A 22,735-nucleotide genomic window follows, 5' to 3' on the forward strand; every position below is an offset into this window, starting at 1 on the left:
TTTCATGCTGTATAGTGGAATTTGAATTCAATAAATATCTGGATGACCACAAAACCATTGAATGATTGTTTGGGGGAAAATCCACCCATTTCACTAATGTCATTCAGGTAAGGATATCTGCTATCATCATCTGGTCTGGCCCATACGTGACTCCAGACGCACAGCAATTGACCTCTGAAATGTGCTAGCAAGCCACTCAGTTTTATGGGTTACCTACAGCAAATGGACTGCAGCAGTTTGAGAAAGTAGCTCACTACCACCTTCTCAAGGGCAACAAGGGACAGACAATAAATACTGGCCCAGCCAGCAACATCCAAGTTGCACAAGTGAATATTGGGTCCAGATGTCCCAGGCTCTGGTTGCATGCCTCACAGCCACAACTCATGATTTGCGCACACTGCTAGCTATTCAACTATGTCAGCCACTTGGGTAGTTTGTAACGCAATACCCTGTGAACAAGAACTGCTGGTACAGACTTGGCTCTGAACAAGCATCTCATTCAAAGGGTTTGTGAAACTTGGCAAGTTAAATAGAAACTTTCACAAAGATGAATAGAGGTTTCTTTTGGGGGTCTGTACTTTGATCTGATCTGTATAATCATTGATGTAGAATTGCACTAGATGCCCAGTGCTGGATTCCTGACGAACCCAAATAAATTACATTAGAAAAAATGAAATTAAAATTAAAAATGGTGTTAAATGCTCTCTTAATAAAGGCACACACTTCTCATAAAAATGTGAATGGGCTCAGAGCAGAGCTTTATAAATGATTTTGACGTGAATATACGAGGTAGGCTTGTAGATGACACCAAAATTGGTGGTGCAGTGGACAGTGAAGAAGTCTATCTCAGAGTGCAACGGGACCTTAATCAGAAGGGCCAATGGACTGTGGAGTGGCAGATGGAGTTTAATTTAGGTAAATGTGAGATGTTGCATTTTGGTAAGGCAAACCAGCGTAGACTAACACAGTTAATGGGAAGGCCCTAGAGAGTGTTATTGAACAAAGAGACCCAGGGGTGCAGGTCCATAGTTCTTTGGAAGTGGAGACACTGGTAGACAGGGTGGTGAAAATGGCATTTGACACACTTGCTTTCATTGGTCATAACATTGAGTATAGGAGTTGGGATGTCATGTTGCAGGATATTGGTGAGGCCACTTTTGGAAAATTGCATTCAATTCTAGTTGCCCTTCTATAGTAAGGACGTTATTAAACTTGAGAGGGTGCAGAAAAGATTTACAAGGATGTTGTGAGGACTGGAGGGTTTGAATTACAGGGAGAGGCTGAATAGGCTGGGGCTTTTTTTCCTGGAGCGTCGGAGGCTGAGCTTATAGAGGTTTATAAAATCATGAGGTGCATGGATAGGGTGAATAACCAAGGTCTTTTTCCTAGGGTGGCAAAGTCCAAAACTAGAGAGTTTAAGGTGAGAAACGGAAGATTTAAAAAGTACCTCAGGGGTAACTTTTTCACGCAGAGGGTGATGCATGTGTAGAACAAACTGTCAGAGGAAGTGGTGGAGGCTGGTACAATTACAACGTCTGAAAGGTATCTGAATGGGCATCTGAATAGGAAAGGTTTAGAGTGATATGGGCCAAATGCTGACAAATGGGACTAGATCAGAATGGGATGTCTGGTCATCATGGATGAGTTGGACCGAACGGTCTGTTTCCATGCTGTATGACTCTACAACTGTCATCAAGGAGTGTGACATGAATTATAGCAACACTCTCAAACTGTTTTTACTTTAATATTTGAATAATTATCAGTGCAGGTAATTTAACTTTGACCCCTTCTCAACTGGCAAAAAGGCCATTTTTTTTAGAAAGCATCTAATATTCCAACAAAACTCATTTCGAATAGATACAGTACTGTTGTCACACTCCCATACATAAGGATGCATCAAGCAGTCAGGCCCTGCATTTCTCTCGTTTCAACTACTGCCTTGCACGTCTTCACCCCAGATCTTGTGGGCAATCTATTTTAAAAAGCTGTACTTTATAAGGAAATTAAATTATTTGGCCACAAATTTAGGCCAAGAATTCAACAATAGGCTTTATTGACATCAGAAATCACTAAAACATTACTATCATGATTTATAATGTCTGAAAAACGTAACAAATCACCTCCACATAATTTGCTGCCAGCTATCTATTGTTCCCTGTTAGAATCGAAGGTTTACAATGAAAGAGTCCTTTGTGATTCAACTTCGCTGTGATGAATAGAGTTAACGTGGGAGAGATATAAACGTAATTTCTTGAATCTTTATAATGCCCTATATTTAATAGAGAATTGTTTTCCATAAAGGTTAATCAGTTGTTGCTAAAAAAAGGTTCTTACACTTGGATTAATGAAGAAACATTATGGATTGTTTGATGTTAGGTTGTTGCTAAGCACACCTTTGATGCAAGTGTTCCCGCAACATATGTTTTATCCTGATTCAATGATTCAGATAATAAATGTCTGCAAAGATAGATATTTTTAGGTCCGTCCGTCATCATATTGAATCATAAAATCCCTACATTGTGGAAGCAGTCCTATCAAGTCCACATTGACCCTCCGAAGAACGTCCCACCCTCCCTATCCCTGTAACGCTGCATTCCCCATGGCTAATCCACTTAGCCTGTACATCCCTGCACACTATAAGCAATTTAGTACGGCCAATCCAGTTAATCTATACATCTTTGGACTGTGGGAGGAAACAAGAGCATCGGGAGGGAACCCATACAGACATCGGGAGAATGTAGAAACTCCACAAGACAGTTGTCCAAGGCTTGAATCGAACCCAGGTCCCTGGCGCTGTGAGGCAGCAGTGCTAACCACTGAGCCACTGTCCCACCTTTTGCTTTTGATTTTCTTAAAAAAGATTTCTATGCCAGTCAAAATTAATCTGAAACCATTTGAGCTGAACGCTAAAGGAAAAGCAAAATTGGTATTTCTTAAATAATGGGGTTGCATATAAAGTGTCTATTCATCTGCATGCAAGGAAAAGCAGATAAAAACACAAAATCACTTCAAAACAAACAAGGTTCATGCATCACTCTATATTAACAGCACATGAACAAGTATTGTTCCAGACTGTGGAGTTGTGTCCTTATTACAGCTTCTTTTCTGGGCCTTCAGTGTCCAGTGGAGCCCTCCCCATCTCTCCCACATGCCCACCCAACACGCCTCTGCCTTTTAAACCTGACCCTCACCTGCCTCATGGGAGCCTGTCAGCCTGGCACCAGCAGGATCTCAGATTTCACTGAATGTCAATGTCTGCCACTGGATATCACCTCCTTACCCGGCCTCCTGCACCAGAATAGCCATGCCGCTCTTGCCTGGTACTGTCAGTGTGCAGAGACGTGGTCCTTTGACTAGCTGACAACCCTACGTGAGGGGAATGCTCCCTGGTTGTGGATGGAAGTCTTGACTTGTGCTAATTAAACAGCTGTCACCCAAAAAGTTAAAGTGGACTGAGTCAGCCAACCATCAGCCACTCACCCCAGAATTTACAGTGAGGTGTGGAGAGGTTGTCCTCAGTGTAAAATCCAGACCAAAGTCTTTGCCAAGTTACATGATTGATGCTACAGAGCAAGACATATTTAGTGCTTCAGTACAAATATCCACAAACAGAAAAGCCAAACAATATTACGTCCAAAGTGGGAACCTTGAACAAGTTGTGCAGACATTAAACGAAGGACATTCTGAAATTAAATGTTCTGTTCTGTTTGGTATGAGTGTGAACATACAGGCAGAAACACATTATAAAGGATACAGGGACGAGAAGCTTATTCTGCACATTTAAAAACTCCAGTCTATGAAGAGTACCTAAATGTGACTGGCATCCTTCCCTGCTGCCTTGCTACAATCTCATTTCACAGAGAATAAACTCTGTTGATAAAAGACACATTTTATCAAAGATTTTCATCTTGCACTCATCAGGAAATACTAATGTAAAGGGGAGAGACATTTTATATGGCACTGGAAGAGAGTACTGATTGGTTGACTAATGGACTTTGTTAGAATTGCCATGGAGAATTCACCTTTTAGATGATGATTGACAGATAACTGCCAGACCTTGTTTAAATTTAAACCAGGCGGGTTGAATCTGATTGGATAAGGCATCACTCTAAGGAGTGAATCTGAATAATAGAATAACTCTACATTTATTTTGTTCTCCCACCATTAGTCAGAAATGTTCCAAATACAGACCGGTTCCTCAGATCTTCTTCTACATCATCTCTCTTGCTCAGTAGCCGATCCCGATGCAAGTCCAACATCAATACAATTTGTTCTGGCCAGTTGAAGACCTGACTGTTCAACCTTATATCATCATCTTTAAGAGAGAGGGAAAATCTGATCATTAGGACAGGATCATCCCAACCATGGAATTTCTTTTTTAAAATATCACATTGAAACACCTTCATTTATATCACATTGTGTGGTTTCTCAAAGTTGCTGCTTGAGTAGGGTAATACCATGCAAAGCACAGCACTCTACCCCAGCATCACCTCATAAATGCAGTACTTGAAGGGAGGGATAATTCCATGTATTATGGAAGAACTAACTGCTCTTCCAAAATTATTGGTGTGGGATCATTAATGCCTACTACACCAGGCAGGTGGAGATTTAGGTTCAACAAGTCGGAGGATTTGGATTGGGGCACCCAAAGGAGGAGAGGCCATAGAATTGGAAGCAATTAGATGAATCGAACAAAACAGGGCAGGTTCTTAGCAGTAGTCATCTGGACAGGCTGACTTTCTTGGATGTAGCCAAAACTGAGAAATGAAGAAGGTTGGGGCACCTACTGGTCAGGGATTTACTCATCGGTCTGTTCCCAGTTCTTGTTTCATTTCAATTCATCATTCGCCATTCAATTCATCAAGAATCTCCTTGAATAGGTCAGTGAGCAGACAATAGGGGAGGAAGTAAATTGCCAAGGGGTGTAATGTACTGCCCAGGACAAGGAAGGATTAGGTGAATAACATCACAAATGATGATTTTCCAGTGCTTACAATGTTAGATGGATGGCTAACAAAGTTACACATATGTTCAAAGAATAATTTAATTTAAAACATACCACACATGGAATTTACTTGGTAATGAGGCATTTACCTGGTAGAGTTGGGTCTATCTTGTACAGTAAGGTTTGCCTAGTAGAATCAGATGTACCTGTTACTATAAGGTTTATTTGGTGATATGGCATTTATCTGGCTGCATAGAATATACTTGGCAATGTGGCATTTACTGGTAATGTGGGGTTTACCTGGCATTGTGGCATTTATCTGACAATGAGGCGTTTACCTGATAATGTTGGGTTTACCTGGCAGTGTTTGGTTTATCTGGTAGTGTTGGGCTTACATGGCAGTGTGAGGTTTGCCTGTCAATGTAGGGTTTACCTGTTAACATAGGGCTTACCTGATAGCGTGGCATAGCCCAGCAAAAAGTCCAGTCTGTCTGCTGCTTCAAAGATTTCTTCTTTCAGTTTAGTAATAGTGACCTCACTGGATTTTTTCACGAAAGTGTCAAGATCCACCAGTTCCTCTGTGGTCTCAGGGATTTCGCTGATCCGATCAGATATCTCTTCATAGCGCTGGCAAATACTAGAGTGAGGCAAACAGCACTCTGTATATATATGGTATTAAGAGCTCATAATGTCAAACACACAAAATTAAGGATATTGTGTTACAAACATCCATTTATATGCTTCATTTAACAATTAAACTTAAATATAGCTGAAAAAGACAGTTTTGTTGAAGCCTTTTGTTTTGCATTCATCAGGACAATTTACAAGGATAGCAATGCAAAAGGAAAACAGCATTTACACTACATGAGAACAGTGTACTGATCAGGTAGTAAATGGGATCTGATTTGTAAAGGAACGCAATGGAGAATGCACCAGTTAATGGTATTAACCCTGATATTAACTGCCAAGTTCTGTTCAAATTTTAAAGCAGCCAAGTTGATCCTGATTATTCAAGGCACTACCATGAGAAATAAACCAGCAAATAGTTTTCACTGATTTTGAGATAGTAAGAACTGCCGATGCTGGAGTCAGAGATAACACAGTGTGGAGCTGGAGGAACACAGCAGGCCAGGCAGCATCAGAGGAGCTGGAAAGTTGATGTTTCGGGTCGGGACTCTTCTTCAGAAATAGGGGAGGGGGAAGAGAGCTTCGAAATAAATAGAGAGAAGAGGAGCGGGACTGGGGAAGGTAGGTGGGATGGTGATAGGTGAGTGCCAGTAGGCCACTGAGGTCTTTCTGGAGGGAGGAGGATAACTCCTTCAAAGTAGGCATCCCTAGAAGAGGCATCGCTCACCTATCACCATCCCACCTATCTTCCCCAGCCCCACCCTTCCTCTCTCTATTTATTTCAACGCTCCCTTTCCCCTCCCCCATTTCTGAGGAAGGGCCCCAACCCGAAGCGTCAGCTTTCCTGCTCCTCTGATGCTGCCTGACCTGCTGTGTTCATCCAGCTCTACACAATTCACTGATTTTGTTGTGTTGAAACAGGTGCAGCGGTGTGCACATTATGCCTGTCTGCAAACAACTATGTTGCTGCCCGTGCATGCAAGTGTGCAATACTATGAATCTGACTGACAGTTCTAAATTGGTTGTCAGCATAATTTTTTGCTCACTTGGGAATTTTTAGCAAACTCTGTTTAACTGTAGAATCACATCTCAACCTATTTTAATCAATTCCTTTTTAAGTGACACATAAATTCACAACACTGCCTCTGAATTTAAAACATGACTTCAGTTAGTGAAAGGTAAATACAGGTATAGTTTTGGGAGCACTGGATTTGCATTTAGGCTCAGGGAATTCCCATTACATCTCATGAAAATGAAGCAAACAGCTTCCAGACCTGTTATTGTTTTTTGGGGGCACAATTTCCTCACTAGGAAGAATAGCAGTGATTCAAGTTGAGGCAGCAACAGTATTAAAGGGGCAGATATTTCTCAAAGCAGTTTTGAACTTTACGGAGCACTGGAGCAGAACGTCAGAGTCATAGACCATATTTTCAAAGAAACCCGACAAATTCTGAGTTCTGAGTCTAGATCTGAACTCATTGTTGCAATGCTGTTTTAAATGCTAATGGGTTTATTGGCCATGAGGCAAACTTGGCTCCCAATTAAAGGCATCAAATGCCTCCAGGAGGTGACAAGTCCCAGCTTAGTGCCAGTGATAGATGCAGACAGTAGCAATATTGTGGCCTGCTGCTAATGTGTAGGTGAGAGCTGGCAACTCATAAAAGGAATTAAAAGGTTAACTTGGCACACTGTGCTCACAGATGCTGAGTCATGGTACAGCATTCTACCTGGTACTATTGACCCATCAAATTTGACAAAAGGCACATAGGGCAATGAACTTCATTTTATCTGGAGCAACTTCACTGGTGTCCACTACGATACATGAGTCTGTCTGGAAAAGAGGTTGAAATTCTGTTCCAATCAGAACTCTTAATGGGCTCTTTAAGGACCTTAAAGGGCCTTTAATTGGCAGAGAGGAGATTTCCCACTTCCTCCTAACTGCAGGTTAATTAAGAATTGCAATCATCCCAGAGGTGGTGGGACCAGTGCTGCTCTCCAGAAAAACAATTGTTGAATCACAGCCTTGCCCAACTCGAAAGCCCAGGCCCACAGGTCTCTGACGTTTACGTGGATACCCCTTCTTCAAATGCAGTCAACTGCGACTTCACGAAAAACCGTCGGAAGTTCAGCGATTACCATACCTCATGTTGAGATTCCGATTTTCCTTCACCACAGACTCAATTAAAGTTTCCTTCAATTTCATACTCCGAGCGCAGAGGTCTGCATTCAGGCTGACAGCATCCAGGCAAAACATAGCAAGAGGCACAGTGACGTGCATTAAAGCTATTTCATCGCAGAGTTTTTGTAAAGCCTCTATTTTCTAGCAACAAGAGACAGTTATTAGCAAAAACGTGCTACATTCCACAAACAATGGATTTTGCAACAAATTGATCTTTAGTGTCTCCTTTGCAGCTTTCCCCAATAAAGCAGCTTTTAGGTACAAACTGTCTTGTAGCAATTGTACCAAGCTTGGGTGAAACCACACGTGGGAGTATTGGGTACAGCTTTGGTCCCCTTATTGAAGGAAGGACACACTTGCCATAGAGGCCGTGCAACTGAGGTTCACAAATTAGTCCCTCAGCTGAAATAATTGTCCTTAAGAGTGACTGAGGAAACAAGCTCTAGATTTTAGAAGAATGAGAGGTAATATCATTGAAACATACAAAACTTCTACAGGCATTGACAGGGTGGATGCAGGAAGGATGTTTCCCAGGTTGAGGTTTTAGAATAATGAGGACAAAGTGCCAGAATGAAGGGCTAGGGGCCCAAACTATTTAGGACTGAGATAAAGAGTAAATCTGCTTCACTCAAAAGGGTATTGAGTCTTTGGAATCTTCTACACAGACAGTGTTGAAGGCTCAATCATTGAATGTGTTCAAAGGACATGGAGATAACATGGGAGAGTGCTGTTGAGGTACATGATCAGCCACAAGGTAAACACAGGAAACTATTTTTGAGCAAGTATTAACAAAGCATTTGGACAATCACATCATGATAAAATTCAACATGATATTACAAATAGATATTGTGTTTGGAATGTTTGTTCAACTATTGCTCAAGATAAGGGCTCATGGAATTCGGGGTTCATATATTAGCATGGATGTAGGATTGGTTAATGGACAGGAAGGGTTGGGATAATGGGACATTTTCCAGTTGTCAGGCTGTGGTTAGTGAAGTGCTGGGGCCCAAGCTTTTTACAATTTGTGTTAATGACTTAGATGAGGAAACCAATACAAAGCTAAGTGGGAATGTACGTGGATGAGAGATAGTAGGAACTGTAGATGCTGGAGAATCCGAGACAACAAGGTGCAGAGCTGGATGAACACAGCAAGCCAAGCAGCATTGATGCTGCTTGGCTTGCTGTGTTCATCCAGCACTGCACCTTGTTGTCATGTATGTGGATGAGTTAGGTGAATGGGCAACAAGCTGGCAGGTGGAGAATAAAGTGGCAAAGTGTGAGGTAATTCACCTTGATTGTAAGAGTAGAAAAGCAGAATTTTTTTTAACAGTTGAGGAACTTGTGACTGTGATGTTCTGACAGACTTGGCTGTACTTCTACAGGGAACACACAACATTAGTGTGAAGGCAGAGGAAGCAATCAGGAAGGGAAATGGAATGGTGTCCTTTATTAGAAAGGGATTGAAGTAGAATAATAAGGAAATCTCACCACAATTGTACAGACCTTTAATGAAAGCACTCCTGTAGCACTGTGCAAAGTGCATACTTATTCTGGAGGCAGCACAGTGAAATTTCACTAGATTGATTCCAAGGATGAGAAGGCTCTATTATGACCAAAGGCTGAGTAAATTGGGCCTATAGTCTCTGCTGTTTAGAAGAATTAGAGGGAATGTGATTGACATTCATGAGAATCTGAAGGGATTTGACAAGGCAAATACTGAGAGAAATTGCTTCCACAGGCTGGGGAATCTAGAGCACAGAGACACATTCTCAGGATAAGGGGCCAATCATCCAGGAATAAATGAGGAGAGCTTTCTTCATCAATTATATTAAGATCCTCCAAAGAGCCTTACTCAAACATTCTGAACTGTGACAGCCACCCACATGAATACGAGAGAGACTGCAGATAGATAACTTTCTGTTTATGCAAAGTTTTCCACACTTTTAAGGTTCTGATGTTGTTTCGAGGGGATGAACAAAAGGAACAAAATTTCATAAATCGAAGCAAAATCCTGTGGATGTTGGAAATGTGAAATAAAAACAGGAAGTGTTAGAGAAACTCTGCATGTTTGGCAGCATCTGTGGAGCCAAATTGGAACTAAATTGCACTCTATTCACTTTCTTCTCAAACAAGTTGAAATACGGTGCACTTACAAATGCACTATTGTTGCATCACACAATTTCCTGTATAATGTTGGGGAAGCCAAAGGAACCGGCTTGTGAAATAGGTAGTTGCATGCATTTGACCCATGCACTGATGTACACCCTCCTGAGGGTTTGATCCATGTTAACTGCTAGTCGGCTACCACCCTAATTGAGTATTTTGGGTTTTGCAGCATTTACCACTGTCTGAGTGAAACTGGGACAGTGCACACTGTTCTTTTCCAACTTATGCCGTGCTCTGTGGAAAATCGCCACTAAGTGTATAGTACAACAAGACCCGCCCCCAGTACCCAACCAAATCCTGCAAAACTTCAAAAGAATTTTCTGAAACAGAGGCCCCCTGAAAGGTTTAGTAATTTTTAATATTTTTGTTGGCTGTGTTTCTGAAATAAATCATGAACTATAACCATTCCATCATACACAAAGCCACCTATTTACAGAGGTTTAGAACAGAAGCAGTGTATTTACTGTTATGAATGCCTCCATTGAATGTTTCTCTGACAGGAAAGTAGTAATTTCTTGCTCTGCTTTAGTGTTCAAAAGATCACTGTATACTTTGTACACATTTAGGTAGCTGAAATAAGAAGAAAAAAAGACATTTAGTGTACATAAGAAATGGTATCCTGTCACGAAGAATCAATAATCGTAAATAAATTCGTATTTTTGCTTGGCATAATGGGACATCAAGCCCACTGTATCACAGAAAGGATGGATGCAGTTTTGAATTTACCTGTGAGGGGATATTGTTTTAAAATTTCAAACTCAGACATAAGGGATGTAGTCCAATAAATAAACAAAAAGAAACCAAAGTTCATAAACAAAAGCAAAATCCTGTAGCGCTGGAAATGAGAAATAAAAGCAGGAGAAAAATTGGAGAAACTCAATGGGCTTGGCAGCATCTACGAAACCAAATCGGAACTAAATTGCTACCCAGTCCACGTGTCTGAAACAAGGAGAGATACAGTGCACTTGCAACATTATTTCATATTATTTATAGATATATTGCACATAGATTGCACCTTCACTGCTTCAGCTGAAGATCTCCTGCAGTCTTCCAGTCAGTAGGTGAGACATTAACTGAGTTGTTAATTGTGGAGGACGACAACCCTGTTCTCAAATGTAAAATGTGTAGTATTTATCTCCTTATTTAAGGAAGGATATAAGATGTTGGAAGCAATTCAGAGAAGGCTGACTAGGCTAGTACAGTAAAGTCCTTGTTACGTGATATCCAAGCATCCAGAATTCTCATGCAACAGGCAAACAGAAATCTTGTTGACAGCATTTATGAGCGGTCTTGGCTGCTTGTTTTAAACACACGCATTCATCTTGTGACATTGACAAGCCGGGTTCTCCCAGCCACCACTAGTATTTCACATGTAACCAGCAGACTCTGATAAATGGCATCTCCCATGCCCTCTGTGTGCTGGATACCAGGGAGATTACTGTACCAGGAAGGACGGGGAGAGGGAGGTCATTTTATGAGGAAAGTTTGGACATACTAGGTCTCTATTGCCAGAATTTAAATGTGTAAAAGGGGAATTTATTGAAAGATGTAAGACCCCTGAGTAGCTTCAAAGAATACATGTGGAGAGGATGTTTCTTCGTATGGAAGGATCCAGAACATTGTTTTAAATAAAAGGGGTTACCCAGAGATGAGGGCAACACTTTCTCACAGAGAGTAGTGAGTCTTTGAAACTGTCTCACTCAAAAAGCAGTGGAAGCAGAGTCTTTGAACATTTTTAAGAGAGGTGGAAATAGATTCTCGATAAGCAAGGGGATAAAAGGTTATCAGAGGGTTGTCAGGAATGTGGAGAATTCAGACCAATCGTGGTCTTGTTAAATGGCGAAGCAGGCTTTAGGGTCTGAATGGCCCACTCCTATTCCTGATTTGTACATTTGTAAGGACAACAACCATGCACAAATGTACCTTTGTGGCCCAATGATATTTGCTCTGAAAATTTCCTGTGCTTTGTTGATAATCTTGCTGACTAAGGATTCCTCTTTTTTTACAGTGTGGATGGTGAGATTTTTTTCTCGAATGTCAGGAAAGAGTTCACATTCCACCTGTTCCAGAAAACAAGAATAGTGCAACAGCATGTTAATAACCCACTGAGGACGTAAGCTTTGTCTTTCAAGCTGAAAATGGTGAATGCTGTCTGATTCCTGACAACAAATCATCTACACAAAGAGGAAAGTGTTCATTTTTTACACAATCAACAATTTTTATTTTATTTGTTCATGGGACAGGGATGTTACTGGCTGGGCCTGCATTTATTGTCCTGCAACTGAGTGAATTGCTGGGCCATATCAGAAGGTCATTGAGAGTCAACCGTATTGTTGTGGGTCTGGAATCACATGTAGGCCTGGCCGAATAAGCACATTGATGAGCAAGATTTTGTTTTACAAAAATTGATATAGTTACTAGCTTTTAACATCAGATTTTTACTGAATTCAAATGTGACCATTTGCTGAGGTGGGATTCAAACCCAATCCTCAGAATATTAGTCTGAACTCTAGATTAGTAGTTGAGTGACAGTCCTGCTATACCAGCGCCTTCTCTTCAGTTCGAGACTGGCCTGGAAATAGATTGCTTGTCTCCTGTCTCCAACAAAAAGTAGAATCTGGTTTGGTAAGAGGATTCTAAGGCTGAAAAAGCTGCCAAAAGGGACAGAGAAAAAAAAATCAGTCCCTCTATCCATCAGCCCACATAACATGTTAAGTAGAAATTTCTAACGAACACCAACAGCTGCATATGTATGGATCCAAACAAAAATGAACCAGGAGAAAATGATCCCTCTTTGCAAATTTCCCATTTCATTCAAACAGTTTCTAACCTGTCACAGTCTAGAAGAGTTCAAAAATGATCCATGGCTCACAACGGACTTAGGAGATGAAGTATAGAAGGTATGACATGATGAGCTGACTGGAGGATAAAGAGATGTCAGTATCTGGCTGTTGAGCTCTGAGGCAGTGATGTCTGTTTGCTGGCCATGAATAGGTAAATAGAAAGCACCAGAAAGTGAAGGTTCTGGAACACACTTGGAGGAGATTAAAGGCAGACAGTGACAGACGGCAGTGCCATTCTTTTGTGGTGTTTTAGTGAAGGCTTCTCAACCAATCAGAGGATCCTGAAATGATTGGCAGCTTGAGGAACCTCTGCATATCTCCAGCGGCGACATGACTTCATTGATAGACTGAGGAAAGGTATGCATCTTCTGAGGCTAGACCAGTGTTTACTAAACATTTTCCCACTGTGATCTCATTTCAGGATTTGAAAACTGTTGCAACTCCTTGCTGAGCAGTTGGAGATGGAGGACAAGCCTTATTAGAGGAGGGGGAAAACAAATGCTGCCCTGAAGCTCACAGCTCCCAAAGTTCCAGTTTGCAACCGCACTTAGCATCTTAACCCCCAATTTGTGAAGCCTGGGCTATACACTCTGGAAATCTTTTGTAGTTTGCCAATCATGCTGCTTTAAGAGTCTCAATGCCTCCTTTTCTTTCTTTCTGTGCTCCTTCAAATAAATCAGTTGATAGGAATCCTATTACTTGCATGACTGCACAGAAGCTGAAACATCTTCTCGCCTCCTCATTGGAAACTGAGGCTCAGGATCAGGGTCTTAAATGAACATAAAACTGGCAAAATCAACTTTAACACCCACCTCCCACCAATCCCCATCTAGGGATGACCAGGGAGTTTTTTTTCATTCACCCACAGGATGTGAGTGTCTCTGGCTGGGCCAGCATTTATTGCCAATCCCTAGCTGCCCCTGAGAACGTGGTGGTGAGCTGCTATCCTGAACCACTGCAGTCCATTTAGTGTAGATAATATGTCATTAGGGAGAGAATTCCAGGATTTTGACCCCAAAACAGAGGGTTATATATATTTCAATTTGAGAGCAATAATACAACATAAACTTATGTAGAACTTAGAACATGTAAAGAAAAAAATCAGCCTTTAGCAAGAAGCTGCAGTTTATTAGCCAATGCCCCTGTTCCTAAGCTGTGTGAAACTCACCAGGGTCAACAAGGCAAGAGCATTGGGCACAGAATAAATAAATGAAAGTGTCAGGATGGAAAGCTTTTAAAGAATGAAATGGTATTGCCGCTGCCCTGCCTATATGAAAGGCTATTGTTCACCACAGTTATTCTGAAAATATGATTTCAGTGCTTCATTGGTCATTTCCAACTTTTTGAGTGTCGTTTTATCCACCTTACACTTTACTTACTATGACCTGATCTTCCCTGCTGACAGCCATCACTGCAATATAGGAGCAGTTAATGCAACTATTGTATAGACCTTTCAAGGGCGCAAGAGAGCAGCCAGACAAACACACATTTTAGTTCCCCGTATCTATATACGAAAAAAACCGCACACCTGTGTATTTAAGAAGGAGGAACTGGACTTGATTCAGCACTAATAGAATTGACTACATTATTACCTTCTTAAAACTTCTTGGGGTGGTGTTGGCCTAGTGGGGTTATTTTTTGACTGTTAATGTTCTGGGGACCTGGATTTGAATCCTGCCATGGCAGATGGTGGAATTTGAATTAAAAAGAATCTATAATTTAGAGTCTAATGATGTCCACAAATCCATTGTTGAGTGTCAGGAAAAACCGACCATGTTCACTAATGTCCTTTAGGGAAGGAAACTGCCATCCTTACCTGGTCTGGCCTACATGTAACTCCAGACCCACAGCAATGTGGTTGACTTTGACTGCCCACTGGGCCATTAGGGATGAGCAATACATACTGCCCTAGCCAACAATGCCCTCATCCCATGAATGAATAAAAAGAACAGAAAACAAAGATTGTTAGATACCTTAAGAATTCCATGAGCGCTTTTAAGAATTTCCAGGAAGCATCGATTAATTAGATCCCAGCACTCATCGAGGGTTGGATCAAAAATAATTTTAGGTTCTTCTATTTTCAGTTTAAGGATCATGACTTGTGGCCAAACATATTGCATCTCATTGTATTCTCCTCCAAAATCATTTCCGTCCTGTCAATCAATCAATCTGAGAGTCATATCAGACTTGAAATGTTAACATCCTTTCTCTCTCCACTGATACTGTGTAACCTGTTGAGTTTCTCTAGCATGTTCAGTTTTTAAATTAATCAATTCTGTCAAGCAGTAAGTGTTAATATCAAAAGCCCTTTCCAGCGTGTATTTAAATCTGATAAATACTACAATAAGGGAAAAAGCATTTTGTTTAAAAGCTAAAGAGATGATTAAAAAGTATTTATTTGAGTGTAGAGTTGAACCAAACTACCAAAGTAGTATTTATCAAAATGGTATCCTTAACACATCATTTATCCAGAAAAGACAAAAATTACATCATTTTATCCATCAAGCTGAACAAAAACATTCCTAACATTTGTTTAATAAACTGTGTATCTTAATGCCTGTTAGAGTCATACAGTCACACAGCACAGAACAGACTCTTCGATCCAAACAGTCTACGCCGAACACAATCCCAAACCAAACCAGTCCCACTTGCCTGCTCCTGGCCTATATCCCTCCAAACCTTTCCTATTCATGTACTTATCTAAGTGTCTTTTAAATGTTATAACTGTGTTCGCATCCATCACTTCCTCAGGTAGTTCATTCCACATGCCAATCACCCTCTGTATAGAAAATTTGCCCCTCATATCTTTTTTAAATCTCTCTCCTCTCACCTTAAAAGTATGCCCCCTGGACTTGAAATACCCCATCCTAGGAAAACAACACCTACCATTAACCCTATCTAAATCCCTATTGATTTTACAACCTTCTATAAGGTCACCTGTCAACCTCCTATGCTCCAATGAAAAAAGTCCCAACCTTTCTTTAGAACTCAAATCTTCCATATCCGGCAATATCCCGGTAAATTTCTTCTGAACCCTCTCCAGCTTAATAATATCCTTCATACCTTGTGCATGGTAAAAAATGAGAGGAGATCTTCCAAAGAATTGAAAACAAGCTCTCTCAGTTGCAAAGACATGATAGAGGCAGCACACGCAAAGAATTCCTTAACCCGTTGAGTAGAATCACAATCATTCTGTGGCACCAGATGCATCCACTTGTCTTTATGGGTAAGGAAGAGGGTAGCGCAGGTAGGGACCCATCTGCAAGCACAAATTAATATGTCAGGCTAAGTTTCATAGGAATATACGAAATAGGATCAGAAGTAGATCATTCAGCCCTTCGAGCCTGCTTCATCAATCAATAAGATCAAAACTGATGTTTGTGTTTCAGATTCCACTTTCCCATTTACCATTCATAGAATCCCTACAGCATGGAAGCAATTCAGACAATCAAGTTCACACTGACCCTTTAAACAGCATTCCACCCAGACCCCTACCCTATAACTCCGCATTTCCCATGGCTAACCTATCTAGCCTGCACACACCTGCATACTATGGGCAATGTAGCACAGCAAATCCAGCTAACCTGCACATCTTTGGACTTTGGGAGAAAACTGGAGCACCCGGAGGAAACCCACACAGACATGGGGAGAATATACAAACTCCACACAGACGGTTGCCTGAGGCTGGAATCGAACCTGAGTCCCTGCACTGTGCAGCAACAGTGCTAACCATTCAGCCAACATGCTGCCCACTGCTGTTATGAAAAAACAAGGGTGAACTAAGCTGAGGAGGGGGGGCAGGTGGAATGTGTCTGAAAAGGTTTTCACTGAGGTCTGAGGCATGTCCATGGTTGAGCCAACTTGCTATAATACTGCAAAGCATTGGCAGGCAGTTCACAGGTTGGGAAGTTGGATTCTAAAGGACACTCTATGATGCAGAATTAGCCATTTAACCTAAAGGGAGAGTCATGCGGCCAATCAAGAATTCAATAAGATGGGAAGGTGAGGAAAGGTGGAGGCTATACCAGGTGCAGCAGTAGTTGGAAAATTATTGAAGATCCGCACCAAACCCAACAAAAACATTTAATACCATTCACCTTCAATCCTTTTGTAGTGGTTGTTTTTGAAGATTAGTTACCTTGTGTGCAGTATCTCTGCATGTTCCAGTATCATGATTTCACCAAAGCTCTATGCACAACTGTCAAAAACCAAAGGCACCCTGCCTATGCCCAGTATTTCCCTCGGGTGCCTACATCAGAACCCACTCTGAAACTGTGGTAACCTGTACTTTGGCAAGCGAGAGTGCCAACTCTTCCACTGCGACTTTGATCTTTCCACTACACAGCTCCCTCTGAAAATGAGAAGGTACTGAGACCAAAACGGCCCAATTGCTGGAAAATGGGATCAGGATAGACAAAAAGTGGTGTCACAGGTAGACAGGTTGGTGAAGAAGGAGGTTCAGATTAGACTTATTGCTGGGTATGGAAGGTTTGAGTTATAAAGAATGCCTTGATAGGCTGGGACTTTAATCACTGGAGTGTACGACACTGAGAGGCGACCTGATAAAGTTTATATAATAATGAGGTAGAGATAGAGTTAATGGTAGTTGTCTTTTCCCTAGGATGGGGGAATTTCAAGACTGGGGGCACATTTTTAAGATGAGAAGAGCAAGATTTAAAAAAGACATGGGGGCTAATTTTTTACACAGAGGATGGTTCGCAAGTGGAATGAACTTCCTGAGGAAGTGGTGGATGTGGGCACAATTACAATGTTTAAGAGGCATTTGATAAGTATATGAATAGAAAATGTTTGGAGGGATGTGGGCCAGGAGCAGGCAGATGGGATTAGTTTAGTTTGGAATTATGCTTGGCATAGACTGATTGGACTGAAGTGTCTGTTTCTGTGCTGTATTACTCTAGGAGTCTATAACAGGCTGAATAAGCTGGGACTTTTTCCCTGGAGCATAACAGGCTTAGGGGTGACCTTATAGAGGTTTATAAAATCACGAGCAGCATGGATTGGATGAACAGCCAAGGTCGTTTTCCCAGGGTAGCAGAGTCCAAAATTAGAGGAAATAGGTTTAAGGTGAGAGGGAACAGATTTAAAAGGGACTTGAGGGACAACTTTATCATACAGAGGGCGGTACATATATGGAATCATTTGCTGAAGAAAATGGTAGAGGCATTTTTACGACATTTAAAAATCATTTGGACAAGTTCACGGATAGGAATGGTTTAGAGGGATATGGGCCAAATACGGGAAAATGGGACAGGTTCGGTTTAGGAAACCTGGTCGGCATGGACGAGTTGAGCCGAAAGGCCAGTTTCCGTGCTGTATGACTCTATGATTCTTGAGCAACAGCATGGACATGACGGACCAGACCAGAGCCTTTTTCCATGCTGTTAAAAACTCTATGACTCCATGAATACTCTCTTTATTTTGCATTACGGGACGTAGGAATATTTGAATTACCCTGGGACCATTATCACAGCCTGCCGACTCTGGAATAAAAGTGTCAACTACCAGCTGCTGGAAAACTTTACATGAAATGGCCCAATCATTCACATCACATTTGCTGGCCAGAGTGAGATTACAGCAAAGAATCTATTGGATAGCTCACGGAAACTGTGGAAAACCAAAAAACTACAAGCATCCTGTAAGGGCATTTATTTTGAAAATAGGATAATAATATATTTTTGAGCAGAATGGGAGGAACATGTGACTCATTTCACCATGCCTGCATGAAAATAATGTGAGATGCATAATGGTTAAGAAAATTTTCAGTTCATTGGCATTCTTCACCTCAAAAATCCCCAAATCTTATCAATAATGTATGTATTGAATTGTAATGATTAAGCAGTTGTACATGTTTTCAGTTACATAAATTAGACCATACTGACATGTTTTCGAGAATGCTCCGAGTCTCTGCACACTGCTTCTTCACAAGATCTTCAAACTCCTGAGGGAGCATAGGAAGATTTTCTTTTTTTATTTCCTTCAGTTGAACAAATCGGATATTATCGAACCTGAATGGAGCAGACAGTTGAATTATTAAACCCCAGGACACCGGCAGATTGAATTACATCCTCTTGTTACCACTTAGCTTTAATTGTTTGACAGTCATGTTGAGCGGCAAAAGACCATAAAATAATATTCCTTGCACATTTAATGCCTTGATATCAATTCCAGGGTCATTCACTCATTCCCTGCAGTGGTTATTAGAGCAGCCTTGACTTCATTTCAGCACCATTCAAACAGACATTCTGACAAGTTCAACTTGACTCCTGAGGTTTCCCAGTGGGGAAGTGCCAGAAAAAGTTAGAATATCATGAAAGGGTTGTAGTATTTTATACTTTACCACTTGTCATTTCAGTTCTCCACATTGCTGTCACTCTGACATTTTTCTCTTTCTGTTTTAATGAGGTTCAAACCAAGCGTTCTTTTTTTCCCTTTGAAAAGATGATTTCACTGCAACATTTTAGTCATTTAGTAATGCAAAAGCAAAATATTGCAGATACTGGAAGTATCACTGTTCCTTCAAAGCCACTGGGTTAGAATCCTGAAACACCCTCCCTGACAGTATTGTGGGTGTCCCTGAACCAAATTGACTGCAGCAGTTCAAGAAGGCAGCTCACCACAACCTTTTCCAGGGCAACTGGAAGTAAGCAATAAATGATCACCTTGTCAGTGAGAGTCACAACCCATGAACAATTAAAATAAAACTGCTGAGTTTTGCACAATTTAGTGATCTGGGTAAAAAGTAAGCATAAAGAGTTGTACAGTCAAATTCGGAGTCAGCCTGGAGTTAATTGTCTTACTTTGTGTACCAGAGGTCCTGAAGTAAAGTCATCATTGGATTGACAATGAAGAGGTGAGACTCATTCCAAGCCTTAGCTTTACGGTACGCACTGTGCCAAGGAACTGGAGCACGAATTACTCGATGAGGAAAAGGCCGAGGGACAGAAGAGACAAAAAGTCGCATCCGTTCAGAAGGATCTTTTAAGATGTAGTTAACTGAAAAAATTGTGATAAGGCACAAAATTAATTTCACAAACATGTATCCACAGTGATAGAAATTACACTTATGCTGAAGTAAAACCTTTTGGCAGATTTCATGTGGTGTCAAAGTACTTTAGTTGATTGAAAATTAATTCCACTAGACGGAAAAGAAAACTGAAGTCATAATCAACACTCTGATTCTCCAACACAATGTTGTACCTGTGGTTAGATTAAATCTATGTTTTATCTAAAATAATTATGATATTATTGTGATACAATTTATTTTTAACCAAATTTTGCTTGTATCAGTTTTCAGATGTTCAGAATCTCACCATCCTGACTTGGAAATATATCCACTGTTGCTTCAATGTCACTGTGTCAAGAATCTGGGATTCCCTCTGTAACAGTATTGTGGGTCTACCTACAGCACATGGATTACAGCAGTTCAAGAAGGCAGCTCAGCTTCAATTCTCAGGGGCAACTAGGGATGGGCAATAAATGCTGCCCTGGCCACATGGGGCAGCATGTTGGCTCAGTGGTTAGCACTGCTGGCTCACAGCACCTGGAACCTGAGTTTGATTCCATCTTCAGGCAACTGTTTGTGTGGAGTTTGCACATTTTCCTGTGTTTGCATGGGTTTCCTCTGGGTGTTCTGTTTATCTTGATCAGCTGGGGAAGTGGGCTGAGAAATGACACATGGAGTTTAATATAGATAAGTGTGAGGTGTTGCATTTTGGAAAGTCAAATCAATGCAGGAGTTTCATGGTGAATGGTAGGGCCTTAAGGATTGCAGCGAAACATAAGGACCTCAGAGTTCAGGTGCACGGTTCTCTGAAAGTGGAGTCACCGGCAGACAGGGCAGTGAAGAAGGCTTTTGGCACACTGGCCTTCATCAGTCAGGGCATTGGGTATAGAAGATGGGAAGTTATATTGCAGTTGTACAGGACGTTAGTGAGGACACAGTTGGAGTATTGTGTTCAGTTTTGGTCATCTTGCTATAGGAGGGATGTTATCAAACTGGAAAGAATGCAGAAGAAATTTACAAGGATGATACCAGGATTCAAGGGACTGAGTCATTGGGAGAGGTTGGACAAGTTAGGACTTTTTTCTTTAGAGCATAGGGAGACTGAGGGGTGATCTTATAGAAGTGTATAAGATCATGAGAGGCATGGATAGGGTGAATGCACTCAGTTTTTTTCCCAGGGTTGGGGTATCAAGGACTGGGAGCATCAGTTTAAGGTAAAAGAGGAAAGAATACATGAGAACCTGAGGGGCAACTGTTTTACACAGAGGATGGTATACATATAGAATGAGCTGCCAGCAGAAGTGGTTGAGGTGGGTACATTAATAACATTTAAAAGGCATTTGGACAAATACATGGATAGGAAAAGTTTAGGTGGATATGGGCCAAGTGCAGGGAAATGGGGTTAGCGTGGATGGACATTTTGGTCAGCATGTACCAGTTTGGGTCAAAGGGCCTGTCTCTGTGTTGTAGGACTCTATGACTCTATGAGATGCCCACATCCCATGAGTAAATAAAAAGTAAACTGCAGGCTAATTCCCATTGGACTCCTTTTGGTCTCGTGCAAATAACACTCTAGATTCAATTCAGGAATGTTTGAGGTGCATGAAAATTATATAAGACCATTATAAAGCCCTGTTGGTGACAGAAACACAGAGGGTTATACAGATTCACAATAGCAGGATTGTATTTGAGAACTGTGCAAACAAACATGCACAGGATGCCACCTACATCCTTTTCAACAAATTTAAAAATAGTAGACCTGATTTTAACTGGCAGAAAGTAGGTCCAGTGGTTGGGGCAGGGTGGGGTGGTTTCTGCAGTTAAATCAACACAAGTCAGTTAACCTCATTGAGTCTATTTCCTTTCCGAACATGGGCAGGGAGGAGGCAGGGTCATATTTTAAATAGTGGTAGACTCTTCATTGCTCAAATAATCCCAAACTGTAAATGACTTCATTAGGAACTTTAAAGGCTGAGATAGGCAGACTTTTGATCATTACGTGGATCAAGGGTTATGGGAAAAAGATGGGAAAGTGGAGTTGAGGACTATTAGATTAGCCATGATCTCATTGAGTGGTGCAACAGACTGAATGGGCTGAATGGCCTACTTCTACTCCTACTTCTTATGGTCTAACCTGTCAAGAGCCAGATCATGAACAAGAAGTGCCCAGAAGGTAAGTTGAACATGTATTTGTCGGGTTTCCTTCTGGTCAGGATGTGTAGGTGTGCATCTCCAGGCCTCACAAGCAACCTCAGGCCTCCCCACTGCAAACTCCTGCCCATCCCCCATTCCAAACATAGCAACCGTTTCTCCTCCTTCCCCCAGTCACAGCTAATATTCCCTTCTCACCCCCACCCCCCTGCCACAGTGCATTGCAGCCACAACCCCTCCCCAGATCACCGAATAGGAGCCTCCACTAATTGCTCGCACACAGTTCTGGCTTTGTGATTTGTGTTTGACCTCCCTCTCACAACCAAGCCCTCGATCCAGTCTGTAGCTGCTTACTGGGGTCAGGCCCCGCTTTTAAAATTGGCACAAGGTCCCCCTCCTTGTGACCTCAACCTTGTCAGGATTTCCTTCCACTGGGCAATCTTCATTAACAAAATTAATTTTAACATTTAAAAGGTAGGAGATTGGCACTAAGTTAAAATGCTCAACAAGCTGATATAGACACAGTGAGCTAAATGGCCTCTTTCAACACTGTAACAATTGTGTGATTCTGTGTTTCTGGACCTTTGAGGAAACCAGTAAATTGAATTTCTATAATGACAGATAATGGAATAGGAGGAGACCTTCAACAGAATGACACTGTACAGACAGACCCTTCAAACATCAAGTCTGCAATGACTAAAACTATTCTAAATCCACTTGTCTCACTTTCCAGCACTTGGCCCATAACCCCTGGATGTTATGACATTTCAAGTGCTCATCCGAAAACTTTTTAAAGGTTT

General features: G+C 41.3%; 1 protein-coding gene across 1 annotated transcript in view; it reads right to left on the bottom strand.

Moving 5' to 3' along the window:
* Window positions 1-22,735, bottom strand: part of LOC109935637 (dynein axonemal heavy chain 3) — a 214,009-nt gene that overhangs the window by 171,443 nt on the left and 19,831 nt on the right. Inside the window, exons 7-15 of the mRNA XM_048609665.1 lie at window positions 19,579-19,774; window positions 18,661-18,786; window positions 15,824-16,019; window positions 14,734-14,913; window positions 11,841-11,977; window positions 10,382-10,487; window positions 7,714-7,892; window positions 5,398-5,582; window positions 4,192-4,315 (exon numbers count right to left, since the gene is read on the bottom strand). Coding sequence (XP_048465622.1) covers window positions 4,192-4,315; window positions 5,398-5,582; window positions 7,714-7,892; window positions 10,382-10,487; window positions 11,841-11,977; window positions 14,734-14,913; window positions 15,824-16,019; window positions 18,661-18,786; window positions 19,579-19,774 — 1,429 coding nt within the window. The remainder of the gene's footprint in view (window positions 1-4,191; window positions 4,316-5,397; window positions 5,583-7,713; window positions 7,893-10,381; window positions 10,488-11,840; window positions 11,978-14,733; window positions 14,914-15,823; window positions 16,020-18,660; window positions 18,787-19,578; window positions 19,775-22,735) is intronic.

Source organism: Rhincodon typus, chromosome 21 (assembly GCF_021869965.1).
Source record: "Rhincodon typus isolate 14 chromosome 21, sRhiTyp1.1, whole genome shotgun sequence".
Taxonomy (NCBI): domain Eukaryota; kingdom Metazoa; phylum Chordata; class Chondrichthyes; order Orectolobiformes; family Rhincodontidae; genus Rhincodon; species Rhincodon typus.